The sequence below is a fragment of the Mustelus asterias genome, chromosome 20 (genome assembly GCF_964213995.1).
Source record: "Mustelus asterias chromosome 20, sMusAst1.hap1.1, whole genome shotgun sequence".
Taxonomy (NCBI): domain Eukaryota; kingdom Metazoa; phylum Chordata; class Chondrichthyes; order Carcharhiniformes; family Triakidae; genus Mustelus; species Mustelus asterias.
This window is the reverse complement of record NC_135820.1, coordinates 71,101,108-71,118,708: the sequence shown is the minus strand read 5'-3', so window position 1 is coordinate 71,118,708 and position 17,601 is coordinate 71,101,108. Positions and strand designations below refer to the sequence as shown.

At 47.6% G+C, this 17,601-nt stretch overlaps 1 protein-coding gene across 1 annotated transcript in view; it reads left to right on the top strand.

Moving 5' to 3' along the window:
- Positions 1-17,601, top strand: part of dhx35 (DEAH-box helicase 35) — a 67,087-nt gene that overhangs the window by 26,718 nt on the left and 22,768 nt on the right. The window contains exons 10-14 of the mRNA XM_078236809.1: positions 984-1,080; positions 5,291-5,449; positions 9,256-9,466; positions 13,453-13,577; positions 15,769-15,823. Coding sequence (XP_078092935.1) covers positions 984-1,080; positions 5,291-5,449; positions 9,256-9,466; positions 13,453-13,577; positions 15,769-15,823 — 647 coding nt within the window. The remainder of the gene's footprint in view (positions 1-983; positions 1,081-5,290; positions 5,450-9,255; positions 9,467-13,452; positions 13,578-15,768; positions 15,824-17,601) is intronic.

The following is a 17,601-nucleotide window of genomic DNA, read 5'->3' as shown; positions in this document are numbered from 1 at the left end:
GCAACGAGCTGTGCCAGGTTCCAATCTGTTCAGTCCCAGGTCATTGGTGCATTCCTCAATGGCGGCACAGTGGTTAGCACTGCTGCCTTGGAGCGCCAGTAAGTAGTCTCACAACACCAGGTTAAGGTCCAACAGGTTTATTTGGTAGCACGAGCTTTCGGAGCGCTGCTCCTTCATCAGACACTCACCTGATGAAGGAGCAGCGCTCCGAAAGCTTGTGCTACCAAATAAACCTGTTGGACTTTAACCTGGTGTTGTGAGACTATTTACTGTGCCCACCCCAGTCCAACGCCGGCAACTCCACATCACAGCGCCAGGGACCTGGGTTCTATTTCAGCCTCGGGTCACTGTCTTGTGTGGACGTTCTCCCCGTGTCTGCGTGGGCTTCCTCCGGGTGCTTCAGTTTCCTCCCACACTCCAAAGATGTGCGGGGTAGGTTGATTGGCCATGCTAAATTGTCAGGCGGAATTAGCTGGGTAAATACGTGGGATTATGGAGATAGGGCCTGGGTGGGATTGTGGTTGGTGCAGACTCGATGGACCGAATGGCCCCTTCTGCACTGCAGAGATTCTATGAATTATCTGCAGTGGCACTATGAATTAGTGCTGCTTCACTATTGACCTTTCTCCAGCATTGAGGTCAAGAGTGTTGATGTTTGCTGAATTTTGGACAACATTCAGTATCATTCACCACACCTCAACTGCTGAAGCAGTCCGTGCCCATTCGCAGCAAGACCTGGACAACATTCAGGCTTGAGCTGATCAGTGGCAAGTAACGCAAATGCCATCTCCAGCAAGAGAAAATCTAACCGTCTCCCCTTGGGGTGAGCGTGGCTGGAAAATCCCGCCCATGGAATTTGATTGGGTGAGGGAGTGTCGGTGGTTTGGGAGTATCACAGGCACAATTGTCTACTCTGTCGCCAGTTTCTATTCAAAGCTCTTCGAACCTTAACGAACTGTTTGATTTTTCCTTTGTATCCTCAGTCCAGTTCCTGATTACGTGAAAGCTACAGTGGACACTGTTACCAAAATCCACCAGAATGAGGCAGATGGGGATATCCTCGCATTTCTAACTGGCCAGGTACTTTTTCCCCCTTGTTCATCAAAGTGTTTTCTTCCGGCTTGTCAACTGGCAGGAGCATGGATGTTAATGACATTGAGAAAGGAGCTTACTACCCTGGGTCTTGTGACCTCTCAAAGGAATGGCAATATTGTTTTAGTAAAGGTTTGTTGGGTCACTGTGCTAACCACCGGCTTTGTAAAACTTGCAGTGTTCCTCTCAATAACTCTTCTTGGCCAGTGTTCTCCTGTCCTTATCTCTTCCCAAGGCCTGCCGTACACCATGACCTGGTCACGCTTCAGAATTTTGGTCAAGTGGCGATTGTTGCTGTGCAAATGTCACCATACTGCTGTTGATTGCAGCTGGGTCTCTATCTGCTCTCACTCGCTTACTAGCACTTTCAGTTGAGGCACAAGTAGCAGAAAATGTGCCAATTCTCCTCTCATAGCTACAGGCATTAAGGGGGCAATTCTCCCAAAAAAATTCGAAGTGTCAAATTCGCGTAAAAATTGGAGGAAATCCCGCTGGTTTTTTTCAGCGGGAATTTCAAAATGAATCTCCCACACTCTGTGCACGAGCGTGATTCACTCCAGAAACCAGTGGGAGGGGCCTATTCCCGCCGGAGAGGCCGACAGCATAGCGCTGAGCGGGCCACTGCGCCTGCGCTGATCTGTCAGCGCCGAAATCGGCGCACGCGCAGTGGCCCCCTGTCTGCCGGCCTCCCGATTTGACGGGCAGCTCGATCACTGGCCAGCCCCGCATCCCCCGCATTGCCAGCCGCGCAGCAGCACCCCCCCCCCACACCAATGGCCCGATGCCTCACTCCTACCGATTGCCCCCAGAGGCCCCACCCCATCAGGCACCGCCCCCTTGGCACCACCCTATGCCCAATGGGCAGTGCCAAGATGCCACCTGGGCATTAACACTTTGCCCCTTGGGCAGTGCCAGGGGGCCCAGGCCGGCACTGCCAATGTAGCAATGCCCAAGGGGCATTTAGCATTGCTGTCTCACAGCTTGTGTATCACTAACAGCTAACCTCACAGGCATGTGCTCACACCTAAGAAAAGCAAATTACTGCGGATGTTGGAATCTGAAACCAAAACGAGAAAACGCTGGAAAATCTCAGCAGGTCCGGCAGCATCTGGAAGGAGAGAAAAGAGCTGACGTTTCGAGTCCAGATGGCCCTTTGTCAAAGGATCAGCTGGACTCGAAACGTCAGCTCTTTTCTCTCCTTACAGATGCTGCCAGACCTGCTGAGATTTTCCAGCGTTTTCTCTCAGGTGGCCACATCTGTTCTGCCCGATTATGCTACCAGTTATCCTCGTTGCCCCTCTAGGAGAGGCTGGCTCCTGACAGTAACCTGCACTGAATCTATTGTAAACACCAGGCAAAAGGAGAGATGCTCTAGTTGGTTTGCATTTTATAATATCTGGCAAAGGCAGTGCATGATAAAAAATTCAAACGGCTCAAAGAAACCAGAGTCTGTGAAGCCTATTGATTTTTTTTCAGTTGTGAAGGTTGGTCGGGGAAAGGTTGCTGACAGTAATGTTTGTTGCTAGGCAACCACACGATATTTGTGAGCTCTCGGTCTCCATTGACGGAAGGACGGAGCCAGTGGCCTTGTTCCCATGTTCGCCTTAAAGAGAAAAACATCTCTTTGGGTTAATATCATTACTGGCAGAATATTTTCCCATTTTACGTCATTATAAGCCTTAATCCAAAGACTATTTCTTCCTGGTAATCCTCACTCATTAATTTGCTTGGGTTAAAGCAGTTAGTGACTGTCTTACATCCCGGATCTGATTAGTAAAGAAAAATACAAAGATCACGTCAACAAACTTTCTTTGATAAAATTAATGGCTTGTGTAATTGTTCTGAGTGCCTGGATTGCATTGAATTTTAAAAAGTATATACTTTATCAATACCCTGTGCTATTGCAATGAAAGATAATGTGCTATTTCAATCTGCAGCCTGATTTTCTCCCCTCCTCTCCTGGGAATTGTTATACGAGGGATCCGGGTTCGATTCCGGCCTCGGGTGACTGTCCGTGTGGCACTGTTCTCCCCGTGTCTGCGTGGGTTTCCTCCGGTTTCCTCCCACACTCCAAAGATGTGCGGGTTAGGTGGATTGGCCATGCTAAATTGCCCCTTCGTGTCAGGGGGATTAGTGGGGTAAATGCATGGGATTACGGGGGATAGGACCTGGGTGGGATTGTTGTCGGTGCAGACTCGATGGGCCGAGTGGCCTCCTCCTGCACTGTAGGGATTCTATAATTCTACGAATTCTTCCATAAGTGCTGCCAGGTCTTTGGTACCTCAAGCCAATGGCCGTTTGTTTTGAGACAGCATTGGTAATGGTTTGAAAGTGGGGTCGTCGTCATCAGGGCTGAGCCCCAACTTGCTTTGCTTCATGTATGCACACATGTACTCCTAGCAGTAAGTTGTTAGACAGCCGTCAGGAGTGGCAGAATCTTACTGATTTGTTGCGGTCATGCCCAAACCACCCACACCCCACGCAACCCCCACCCAACTTTGCCTGCGACACCTGGTTTCTGCTGCTCTAACCAATTTTGGTCAGGGTGGCAATGGAGAACTGCCGTCAGCTTCAACTGTTCCTGGGCTAGTGAAGTGCACATTGTCGATGTTGTCTGACGGCGGGGTAGCATTCAACAGGGGCAGAAATATGGGGGAATCCTTTACCAATGCCCAAAGTCTGGCATTACATGTGTAGATAGGGACTTGGGCGAAGTGAGAGGTTGGTGGGTTCGACACCCATCAAGCATTATAGAATCATAGAATCCCCATTCGGCCCATCAAGTCTGCACCAACTCTTATCCAGGCTTACCCCATAACCCCATGTATTTACCTCACTAATCCCCCCAACCTATATATCTTGGGGTGGAGATGCCGGCGTTGGACTGGGGTGGGCACAGTAAGAAGTCTCACAACACCAGGTCAAAGTCCCAACAGGTTTATTTGGAATCACGAGCTTTTGGAGCGCTGAAGAAGCTGCGCTCCGAAAGCTCATGATTCCAAATAAACCTGTTGGACTTTAACCTGGTGTTGTGAGACTTCTTATTATATATCTTGGGACACTAAGGGGCAAGTTAGCATGGCCATTGCACTTAACCTGCATATCTTTGGACAGTGGGAGGAAACCGGAGCACCCAGAGGAAACCCATGCTGACACGGGGAGAATGTGCAAAGTCCACACGGACAGTCACCCAAGGTTGAACCCGGGTCCCTGGTGCTGTGAGGCAGCAGTGCTAACCACTGCGCCACGCCTACCAGCACAGCATAAGTGAAGAAAATAAAAGTGGGATTGCAACGGGTCTCCTTTAACTGGAAATCGTTTTGAAGATCTAAAAGTATGTAAAAAATTAATTTCGGTGTACCGTTTATGAAAGCAAATGGCAGCTGCACAGGTCATTGTGAGAGGTGTTTTATCATAGAATAGAATCCCTACAATGCAGAAGGAGGCCATTCGGCCCATCGAGTCTGCACTGACCACAATCCCATCCAGGCCCTATTCCCGTAAACCCACATATTTATCCTGCTAATCCCCTGACACTAGGGTCAATTTTTAGCATGGCCAATCAACCTAACTCGCACATCCTTGGAGTGTGGGAGGAAACTGGAGCACCCGGAGGAAACCCACGCAGACACGGGGAAAATGTGCAAACTCCACACAGACAGTGACCCGAGGCCAGAATTGAACCCGGGTCCCTGGCGCTGTGAGGCAGCAGTGCTAACCACTGCTGCCTGTTGCATTACTGGGGCACACTTGTTCATTTTGAATCACAGTTTCTTCATTTATAGATCATTAGGACAAGATCTCAGTGGTGACAGGTAGGCAAAGGATGTTTTAGCCTAATGGCAACGTGGCTTTAATTCTCTCTCTGCATTATTTTTAACACATTTTCAACACATCTGTTTAACTTAAAGTTAATGCGGTTGTTGGCCCGTTTATTTTAAATGTGTTAATAAACCAGGCAGGTCACTAATGCATTAATAGCCAGTACAAAAATAGAACACAGAGGGAAGTAAAGATATTGGTGTTTGGTTCATTGAAAAAAAATGACGGGATGGAAGAGGAAATGATGATTGGTGCAGAATGAGCAGGAGAAAGTGAGATAGCCACAATTTCGCAGTGGTCTCAGTTCTTTTTTAACATGGCGGACAGGGAGAGCTGCAGAGTGAAATTCATTTTCGGTCATGTTTTCTTTCTGCAGGAGGAAGTGGAGATGGTGGTTTCCATGGTGATAGAGCAGGCTCGTGCTCTCTCCCGCAGCGGGATGAAAAAGCACCTCCGTGTTCTCCCCATGTACGCCGGGCTGCCTCCTGGCGAACAGATGAAAGTCTTTGAAAGAATGTCCCCGAACTGCAGGAAGGTGAGATTGTACACGCACTCTCCTGCACATGCCCACACCCACACACTCACTCACACAATACACACACTCACGCTTACACACACACACACACATACACCTGTACACACGCATACACTCACACTCGCATGCAGACATGCACACACACACGCACACACTCTCACACACATTCACCTGCACACACGCATACACACACACTCACACACATACACCTGTACACACGCATACACACACACTCGCACACACATGCACACACACGCACACACTCTCACACACATTCACCTGCACACACGCATACACACACACTCACACACATACACATGTACACACGCATACACTCACACTCGCACACACGCATGCACACACACACGCACACACTCTCACACACATTCACCTGCACACACGCATACACACACTCACACACATACACCTGTACACACGCATACACTCACACTCGCACACATGCATGCAGACATGCACGCACACACTCTCTCACACATTCACCTGCACACACGCATACACACACACTCACACACATACACCTGCACACACACCTGCACATACACATACACCTGCACACACACAGACACACACCTGTGCACACACACACACCTGGGCCAAAGTCTGTCCTGAGGTGACTTGACGTCAATCAGGGTGAGAGAGGACACATCGCTGTTGGTCCCTGAGCAAAATCGCCACCCGGAATTACAGTTCCTAGTCACCATCTAGTCACTGTTGGTTACAGGAGAGGACAGAATCAATTTGATTGTGGTGCTTTCGATGGTCATGCAGTCTGCCTTCACTAACCACAGTAACACATGAAGAGTTGCTGAAGTACGAAAGGGTGCCCAGTGACCTTTGCACCAGACTCTGTCAAAGGGCCAACACCTTTCATGAAAGAAAGAAATTACATTTATATTTAACGTTCTATGTCCTCAAATGGTTTAAAGGCAAGTAATTATTTTCCTAACTGTGTTGTGTCGGGAACAGAGATGATTGAGGGAAGATTTGATCGAAGTGTGCAAGACTAAGACAGGTTTATGTAAGGCAGACAAAGAAAAGCAGTTCCCACCAGCTGATGATACAGGCCGAAGGGACACCGATTTAAGGATTCAGGCAAGGGATGGGAGAAGAATGTGAATGTGAGGAAGAAATATTTTACACAGCGACTGCTAATGACCTGGAGCACTCTGCCTGGAGGGTAGTGGAAGTGAAGATGAGCATTGATTGCATAAGGAAGTTGGATGGGCATTTGAGGAAAATAAACTTACAGGACTACGAGGATAGAATGGGGGAGCGGGACTGACTGGATTGTTCTACAGAGAGCTGGTGCAAACCCAATGGGCTGCATGGTCTCCTTTGACCTGTTTTGACTCTGTGAAATGCAGCAGTGTCCCACAGAGAGCCAACAGGTTAATCTGCTTTTGGTATTGATGGTTGAGGGATAACCACTGGACGATATTTGAGAACTCTCCCAGCTCGCTTTGAAAAGTACTCCAGGATCTTTCATGAACGGAACTCCGTTTTAACATCTCCTCAGAAAAATGCTGCCGTGCAATACTCCCATTGAGATGCACCAAATTGCCAGGTTATAAAACCATAGAAACCCTACAGTGCAGAAGGAGGCCATTTGGTCCATTGATTCAAGGGGCGGCATGGTAGCACAGTGGTTAGCACGGCTGCTTCACAGCGCCAGAGACCCGGGTTCGATTCCCGGCTTGGGTCACTGTCTGTGTAGGGTCTGCATGTTCTCCCCGTGTCTGTGTGGGTTTCCTCTGGGTGCTCCGGTTTTCTCCCACAGTTCAAAAGACGTACTGGTTAGGTGCATTGACCCAAACAGGCGCCGGACTGTGGCGACTAGGGGAATTTCACAGTAACTTCATTGCATTGTTAATATAAGACTAATAAATAAACTTTAACTTTGAGTCTGCACCCCAACAGCAATCCCACTCAGGCCCTATTCCCGTAACCCCCGCATATTTACCCCGCTAATTCCTCTAACCTACTCATACCGGGACACTAAGGGACAATTTAGCATGGCCAATCCACCTAACCAGTACATCTTTGGACTGTGGGAGGAAACCGGAGCACCCGGAGGAAACCCACGCAGACACGGGGAGAGCGTGCAGACTCTGCACAGACAGTGACCCAAGCCGGGAATCGAACCCAGGTCCCTGGAGCTGCGAGGCAGCAGTGCTAACCACTGTGCCACCGTGCTGCCCCTATGTGCTCGAGTCCTGAAGTGGGGCTTTGAACCCTTGGAATCCACTGCACTGGCTCGTCTGCAGAATTAAACAGGCAGATCAGAATGATTTTAAACGGATGCAGTTTGTGGATATTATCCCACCTGTGCAGAGTCGGCTCTTCAGAGAGCAGCAGAAGAGGAAGTTGAGAGGAAAAATGAATGGATGACCCCACAAGCTACAAAGACAAAGTTTTTATTATTACTTCCTGTGTGCCACAAGCCAAATGATTTGTTCCCCAGCTCAGTCAATGTGGACAGTGTTGTGTTGTGCAGTACTTCACTGTGCCAGTATATGGTGCTGTCCTCTTGCAGCTTTTAAACCAGGGATAGTAAGAACATAGAATCAAAATCATGCAGTTTAGAAAGTGGCTGTTCAGCCTGATATGTCTGAGCTGGATTTTTTAAGGTGCCGTCCAATTCGTCTACTCCCCCTAGCTCCTTCTCCATATGTTTTCCTTTTTGATTTGATTTGATTTATTGTCACATGTATTGGAATGCAGTGAAAAGCCTTGTTTCTTGCGCGCTGTACAGACAAAACATACCGTTCATTGAGTACATAGGGGAGAAGAAAGTGAGAGGATGCAGAATATAGTGTTACAGTCATAGCTAGGGTGTAGAGAAAGATCAGCTTAATATATGGTAGGTCCATTCAAAAGTCTGATGGCAGCAGGGAAGAAGCTGTTCTTGAGTCGGTTGGTACATGCACAACGGAACACTGTCCACACTGGCTGCGCTTGAGAATAGATCATTTGTTCTTGAGTCAGTTGGTACGTGACGTCAGACTTTTGTATTTTTTTTCCCGACGGAAAAAGGTGGAAGAGAGTATGCTCGGGGTGCGTGGGGTCCTTGATTACGCTGGCTGCTTTTCCCGAGGCAGCGGGATGTGTAGACCAAATCAATGGATGGGAGGCTGGTTTGTGTGATGGACTGGACTATGTTCGCAACCCTTTGTCGTTTCCTGTGGTCTTGGTCAGAGCTGGAGCCATACCAAGCTGTGATGCATCCAAAAGGGATGGTCTCCGTGGTGCATCTATAAAAATTGGTGAGGGTCGAAGCGGACATGCCAAATTTCCTTAGCCTCCTGAGAAAATAGAGGCATTGGTGGGCTTCCTTAGCTATAGCGTCGGCGTAGAGGGACCAGGACAGGTTGTTTTTATGTCTCCATTTCCTGTTTGAAAGTTACAATTGAATCTGCCTCCACCACCCATTCAAGTAAGCGCATTCCAGATCGTAACAACTAGCTGCGTAAAGACAATTCTCCTCTTGATTCTTTTGGTAATTAGTTCAAATCTGTGTCCTCTGGTTACTGACTTTCCTGCCGGTGACCAGTTTCACTCCTCTCTCCGCATAAATTTGAAGTTCCTCTTTCCTGGTATAATTCTAGTAAATCTCCTTTGCATCTGCTCCCAGAACTTGACATCCTTTCCGAATTGTGGTTTGACCAGATTTGGATATGATACTGCAGTGAGTTATGAAGGTTTTAGCATCACTTCCTTGTTTTTGTCCTTGACGCCTCTGTAGAAGTCACGGCACTGGTTGTACGTTTCTTCCTTTCCCTTTACAGATCGTGGTGGCCACAAACATTGCAGAAACCTCGATCACAATTAACGGGGTGGTTTTTGTCATTGACTGCGGCTTTGTGAAGCTGAGGGCCTACAATCCCAGGACGGGTATCGAGTCTCTCGTGGTAACCCCAGTCTCCCAGGCATCTGCAGCTCAGCGAGCAGGGCGAGCCGGTCGGAACCGTTCAGGAAAGTGTTTCAGACTGTGTACAGGTAAGAGCGTATCCATCAAGCCTCCTTCGCTTAAAGCAAGTCGGAGCTTCACTGTATTTGACATGAAACCGAGCCTCGCAGGCCGGGTGAATCAACAACTAGCATTGATACAGAACGGTCAATATATACAGTTAAAATCTTCCAGGATGCTTCACGGGTCTGTTATCTGGTAGAACTTGACATCGAGTCCCATAAAGAGATGTTATGACAAAGGTTTGATCAAAATGGCAGTTTTGTGAGTGGTCTTACTGTTCTATAGAACAGAATCATAGAATCCCGACAGTGCAGACGAGGCCCTTCAGCCCACCAATTCTGTGCCGACACAGATGCCTCTCTAATCTGATATTTTTTGCCTCTACGTGGTCCACATCCCTCTATTCCCTGCCTATTCATGTATCTATCCAGATGCCTCTTGTTATAGAATCTGCTTCCACCGGCAAGCGTGTTTCAGGCACTCACTGCCCTGTGTGTGAAAAACTTGCCCCTTACATCTCTTTTAAAGTTTCCCCCTCTCGCTCTTAACCTATGCCCCCGAATAAGTGACCCTTCGACCCTGGGGGAAAAGACTCTGACTATCCACTCTATCTAAGCCTGTCATAATCTTGTAAACCTCTATCAGATCCCACCTCATCTTCCGACGCTCCAATGAAAACAATCCAAATTTGTTCAACCTTTCCCCATAATCCATATCCTCCAAACCTGACAACATCCTGGCAAATCCCTTCTGCACCCTTTCCAATGCATCAACATCCTTCCGGTAATGTGGCAATCAGAATTGTACACAATACTCCAAATGCGGCCTAACCAAAGTCTTATACAGCTGCAGCATGATTTTCCAATTCTTATGCACAATGCCCCACAAGGAAATGGTAAGTTGGATTGTGGAGTTTGGATGTGATGGGGTGCTTAATGGTCTACAATTTACTTCATTTCCTAGTAACCTGTGGTGGTGGTTTAAAAAACTAGATTGCAAAACAAAAAACTTTTAAAATCTCTATTCTGATCATCACTGGACAATGTTAAGGGAAAAGTCCTTGGCTAAAGCCAAACTCAGATTATAAAGGTTTATTGCTTTATAACCTGAGAATGAAATGAAAATCTGTCTTAGAATCATAGAATCCCTACAGTGCAGAAGGAGGCCATTAGGCCCATCGAGTCGGCACCGACCACAATCCCACCCAGGCCCTGTTCCCGTAACCCCACATATTTACCCTGCTAATCCCCCTGACACTAGGGTCAATTTAGCACGGCCAATCAACCTAACCCGCACATCTTTGGACTGTGAGAGGAAACCGGAGCACCCGGAGGAAACCCACGCAGACGTGGGGAGAATCATCACAGTCACTGAACCCAGTTGTTACACATGGCAACTGCTTCACCTGAGATCAGATAGGCGATCCAAATCATGAATGGTTTTGGTAGGGTAAATAAAGAGAAGCAAAAGGGTCAACAACCAGAGGCGACACGCTGTATGTTGTTGTGATTTGGATTACACTAGCTGAAAGGGTGCTGGAAGTAGATTCAATCACACCATTCCAAAGAGAATTGGATAAATACTTGAAGGATAACAGGCTGTGGGGGAAAAAGCAGGGGTGTAGAATTAATTGAATAGTTTTATTCAATTATCCGACACAGGCATGATGGGCTGAACGGCCTCCTTCTGTACAGTATGATTCCATGAACTGATCGCAGATCAGGTATTGAACTGAGGACCTTCTGGTTTATGTGATGGAGCACTGATCTGGGCAATGCATGCACCATGTATTTCTTTGCAGGAAATTATTCTTTAATGGTTTGTATAAAAGAGAATAGGCCTTCCTATGCTATATATCCACGCGCACACACACACACACACACACACACACACACACACACACACACCTCTTCATACAGCAAGAGGTCATTGTAAGTGATCGAGGAGAATTAAATTGGGATGGTTTCCCGCAGGCCCAGGCAAGCACCAAAGACCGTTGTACCAACGCCACTGCTTCCCAAGGCTGAGATCAGTCTTCCGAGTGTCAAACTGAAAGACTGAAGGACAAGGAAGACATGAGCATTCTTTCTTTCACCCCACCTTCTGCTTGTGGACTGAGTCCACAAGAAAGGAGCTTGCTCCAAGCCAGTGTGTATCTTCTCCAGTGGGGGTGTAGCCCAGCTGTTACTTTTATACAGGGCCATCTGCTTAAGCCTAACCCTGCCACTGCCAACTGTGCTGAAACTCAGTGCTTTTGCTTTCCTATTAGGTTCTCTGAATTTTAGTGCATTCATGCGTTTGTAGAGAAATTTCTTTGTCTGCCTTTTCAACCGATAGGTTTATTTTCTTTCAAACTGTTTATTTTAAACTGGGTTTCACTTTTGTTAATAAAGGAATTTCAGATGAATGCTGAATGAGTCTATGTACCGACACTGCACCAATCCAAAGGGTGAAAGGAATCCCAGTGGCAAAATAAGAGATCCTCCTGTCTGTCTTACAGGAGTCATAGCACCAGATAGGGTGCATCTGTCCAAAGGCAGAGCTAACCATCGCTGATTGCCCCAGATTTTCTTTTAATTCATTCGTGGGAAGTAGGCGTCACTGGCTGGCCAGCATTTATTGCCCATCCCTCATTGCCCCAGGGCAGCTGAGAATCAACCACATTGCCGTGGCTCTGGAGTCACATGTAGGCCAGACCAGGTAAGGACAGCAGATATCCTTCCCTAAAGGACGTTAGTGAACTAGATGGGTTTTTCCGACAATGGACAGTGAATTAAGCCACTGAAATTCGTGACTTACCTTGTGATATCCCATTTCAATTTCTGTATGCCTTTCTGAGACAGGTATGGGGGATCAAAATGTGTCAAACATCTCCCCTTTTATAGAGCTAGCTGTAGACTGGGTTAAAGTTTATTTATTAGTCACAAGTAAGGCTTAAATTGACATCACAATGAAGTAACTGTGAAATTCCCCTAGTGGCCACACTCTGGCCCTGTTCGGGTCAATGCACCTAACCAGCACGTCTTTCAGACTGTGGGAGGGAACCGGAGCACCCGGAGGAAACCCACGCAGACACGGGGAGAATGTGCAAACTCCACACAGACAGTGACCCAAGTCGGGAATCGAACCCAGGTCCCTGGCACTGTGAGGCAGCAGTGTGGGGCAGACAGATGGGGTGGACAAGGGCAGCAGATACATGGGAACATCATCACCTGGAAGTTCCCCTCCAAGCCACTCACCCATCCTGGCTTGGAAATATATGATGTGGAGATGCTATATTTCCAAGCCAGGATGGTGAGTGGCTTGGAGGGGAACTTCCAGGTGATGATGTTCCCATGTATCTGCTGCCCTTGTCCACCCCATCTGTCTGCCCCACATTGCTGCCTCACAGTGCCAGAGACCTGGGTTCGATTCCCGACTTGGGTCACTGTCTGTGTGGAGTTTGCACGTTCTCCCCGTGTCTGCTTGGGTTTCCTCCGGGTGCTCCGGTTCCCTCCCACAGTCTGAAAGACGTGCTGGTTAGGTGCATTGACCCGAACAGGGCCAGAGTGTGGCCACTAGGGAAATTTCACAGTTACTTCATTGTGATGTCAATTTAAGCCTTACTTGTGACTAATAAATAAACTTTAACCCAGTCTACAGCTAGCTCTATAAAAGGGGGAGATGTTTGACACATTTTGATCCCCCATACCTGTCTCAGTAAACTTGGAAATATATCACCGTTCCTTCACTGTTGCTGGGTCAAAATCCTGGAACTCCCTCCCTAACCGCACTCTGGGTGTACCTACACCACATGGACTGCAGCGGTTGAAGAAGGCAGCTGATCACCGCCTTCTCAAGGGCAATTAGGGATGGGCAATAAACGTTGGCCTAGCCAGCGATGCCCACATCCCGTAAGCGAATTTAAAAAAATGCAAGTTCTCATTTAGCTTTCTGAAATTTTAATGTACGTTCTGGCAGTTTGGAGTGCAAGCTTCAAAATGTTGCTGATGTTTTTTTTTTCCTTCGTTAGAGGAAACCTTTGAGAAGCTGCCGGAATCCACGGTGCCAGAGATGCAGCGCAGTAACCTTGCTCCCGTCATACTCCAGCTAAAAGCACTGGGCATTGACAATGTGCTGAGATTCAACTTTCTGTCTGTAAGTAATTACTGTATCTCCCGCGAACGTCAATTTATTATCAAGTGAATATATTACCCAGAGAACTGAAATGTGAAGCTTGTGGATTAAGTCGTCCGAAAGGAATTTGTCACAGCTCGTGAAATGAGGCCAAGAGCAGCTCGCTGCGTTACCAGTGGTCGATAGCAATAAGTAACTTCGACAGAGGTTCTTCGAATCGGGAATGGTGCAACGAGTGAGGGCCCCCCCCCCCGGCAGCTCACTCGTTATGTTCTGGCCTTAGTTTAAAATGATAAAAATTTTGCGTGTAACTTCCACAATGAGGTGGTTGCCTCAGCGTTGGAAGTGTCTTCTCTCCACTGGGGTCTCACATGCCACACCTCTGTGTTGCTATCCTGCAATTCTGGAGGGGCAGGAAACACTGAAATGTTTGCAATGTCCTCGTTACCAAATTGAAGAGCCTCAGAGTGCACCTTGACCTCTGAAGAATATGTCAATATCATTCCACTTTACTGTTACGGCAATTTGCGATGTTTCCTTCACATATTTTGTGAAGAAACTATATTCTTGCAAAAACAACGGGGGTAGCGAGCTGGCTGAATAAAATGCTATCACTGCAGCAGTGCACATGTCTAACTGACATGTTAGGGCCTTGGTGAGGCCACAACTAGAGTATTGTGTGCAGATTTAGTCTTCTTTTCTGAGGAAGGATGTTCTTGCTCTCGAGGGAGTCCCAGCGAAGGTTTACCAGGCTGATTCCGGGGATGGCGGGACTGACGTATGAGGAGTGATTGTCTAGTTTAGGATTGTTTTCGCTGGAGTTCAGACGAATGAGGGGGGGATCTCATAGACACTTATAAAGTTCTAACAGGACTAGACAGGGTGGATGCAGGGAGGATGTTCCCGATGGTGGGGGAGTCCAGAATCAGGGGTTCACAGTCTGAGGATTCAGGGTAGACCATTTAGGATGGAGATGAGGAGACATTTCTTCACCCAAAGAGTGGTGAGCCTGTGGAATTCATTACCACAGGAAGTAGTTGACGCCAAAACACTGAATGCATCCAAGGGGCGGCTGGATATAGCACTTGGGGCGAATGGGATCGAAGGTTATGGGGAGAAAGCAGGATTAGGCTATTGAGTTGGATGATTAGGCTATTGAGCCATGATGGTGATGAATGGCGGAGCAGGCTCGAAGGGCAAAATGGCCTCCTCCTGCTCCTGTCTTCTATGTTTCTATGTTACAGTTGCTTTCTAAGGAGTTTAATTTGCTCAGGGTTGCACTGAAGTGGCGCATAAAATGATTTTATACAGAGCCTGACAATAATCTCAGAAAATACTGGAAAACGCTCAGCAGGTCGGGCAGCATCTGTGGAGGGGCGAACAGTTAAATTCTGGAAAATACTCAATTAAATTCTGCTTCTATCTCCACAGATGCTGCCTAACCTTCTAAACGTTTTCCAATGTTTTCTGCTCTTATTCCAGGTTTACAGCCTCCGCAGTAATTTGCTTTAGTTTTCAGAGCTAAGCTACCAGAGCAACCGTACCATGTACAGTAATTACCGTCTATTTTAAGTAAAACACAGCAGCCACTGCGGCATAATTATTTTCTGCTGAAAGTGACCCTGGAACCTTAGACAGCGATGATAATTATCGAGTCTTGCAATGAAGAGTGAGTGTGCGAGGCACAGCCGAGAATGTTATAATGAGAATGTGGGACACATCAGAATGTACGACGCTGAGGGTATCACAAAGCAAAGTGGAGCATATCAGAATGTTAAAGAGAGGTGTGCGAGATGTCAGTGTTACAGTGAGAGAGGTGGAGCCTAATAGAGTGTCAGAGATGTGAGGCATGTCAGAATTTGACCGCAATGAGTGTGGGGCAGTGTTACAATGCTGGATGGGGGGGTGTATCAGAATGTTACTGTGAGAGGTGTGGGGTACAGCAGAATGTGACAGTGAAAAGTGTGGAATATTTCCATTATAATGAGAGAGATGGGGCAAGTGCGAAGCATTTCATAGTGCTACACTGGGAGGTGATGGTGACATTTTTGGATTAAGACGCAACAGGCAAAACAAATCCTTAACTGCCTGTGAATGTAAGAATCCTATAATAATTTGCACAATAGATTTCGAGTGTGAGTTTGCTGTATAAACTCTGGCCTTGTGATACCCATGAAACACTTGTATACTGTATCCTTTGTTCTGTTCACAGCCTCCTCCGGCCCAGTCAATGGTCCAGGCGCTAGAACTCCTTTATGCCCTAGGAGGTAAGGATAAGCTTGTCTTTGGGGTTTCTGAGGAAATTTACCTACTCTGTAGATCATTTTGTTTTTAAAGAAGTTGGTGAAATTCTTCCAGATGTGGAACATGTAGTCAACGTGGAATTTAAACACATTGTTTTGATAATTATCCCCTGGAACCTGCTCCCTGCCTGGTAACCTGACGACCAACTACTGATTCTCCCAAGGATCTGCGGGTTGGGTTAATTGGCCATGCTAAATTGACCATTAGTGTCAGGAGGATTATCATAGAATCCCTACAGTGCAGAAGGAGGCCATTCGGCCCATCGAGCCTGGCACCGACCACAATCCCACCCAGGCCCTGTTCCCGTAACCCCACATATTTACCCTGCCAATCCCCTTTCATCAGGGTGAATTTAGCATAGCCAATCAACCCAACCCGCACATCTTTGGACTGTGGAAGGAAACCGCAGCACCCGGAGGAAACCCACGCAAACAAAGGATGAACGTGCAAACTCCACACAGACAGTGACCCAAGGCTGGAATTGAACCCAGGTCCCTGGCGCTGTGAGGCAGCAGTGCTAACCACTATGCCACCATGCCACCCATTAGCAGGGTCAATACATGGGGTTACGGGGTTAGGGCCTTGGTGAGATTGTTGTGGGTGCAAGGTCGATGGGCCGAATGGCCTCCTTCTGCACTTGTAGGGATTGCATGGTGGGGGGACAGAATGGAGTCCACAAGGAAGCCAAGCCATTTTGATTTATTACCTATTAGTTTACTTATTTCCAGTCGCCACTAGGTTTAGATCTGTTATTGGTGGCTGCTTCCGGCAAGCTGCACATTATAGCCTGGCTAATATTCACAACGTAGGGGGAAAGCAGACACTCGGGTGGTTCTGGAAGTCCTCGATGTGCGTGGGTTCACACGGTACCTGGGGAATGGAACCCATCCAGCAGGTAATTTGAGCCATTCATCGAATTCCACAGACCTGAGTTGATTGACATCTATGTCAGATGTGGGTTGGGTCAGGGTCGGGGGCAGGGTCACTGAGTCTTTGTCCACTCATTGCTGCCGGACTCTGCGGCCAAGAGCTTCCAGTCGGCGGCTAACAGTCGGCTCCCCTCAGCAGTCAGCCTGAAGCCAGCCGGGAGACTGAGCTAGATCAGTCCCAGCGTTTCAGTACTTCACAGGTGAACACGCATGAATTAAAAATCACTCTTATCTTAAGAGGATAAACAGCTTTGTTAATTTGTCATTTGGAGGAGGATGAAAAGGTTTGTAATTATTTTCAAGCATTATGTTTGTTTACCGACTTAATGTTAAGTAAACTGTTGCCTTATACGCTGCGGTCTTGGTCAGGTGAGGATGTTTTTTCTCATGCTGGGTCTGTTGGCACAGAGTCTGTTCTGCAAATTGGAATGCAGTGACATGAATTTACTTCAGTCCCTGGGTTTTTTTAGAATCATAGAATCTCTACAGTGCAGAAGGAGGCCATTCGGCCCATCGAGTCTGCACCGACCAGAATCCCACCCTGGCCCTATTCCCGTAACCCCACTTATTTACCCTGCTAATTCCCCTGACACTAGGGTCAATTTAGCATGACCCAATCAACCTAACCCGCGCATTCGGCAGATAAAAGCAATGGACGGCACGGTTAGCACTGCTGCTTCACAGCGCCAGGGTTCGATTCCCGGCTTGGGTCACTCTCTGTGCGGTGTTTGCACATTCTCCCCGTGTTTCCTGCGAGGGTTTCCTCCGGGTGCTCCGGTTTCCTCCCACATTCTGAAAGATGTGCTGGTTAG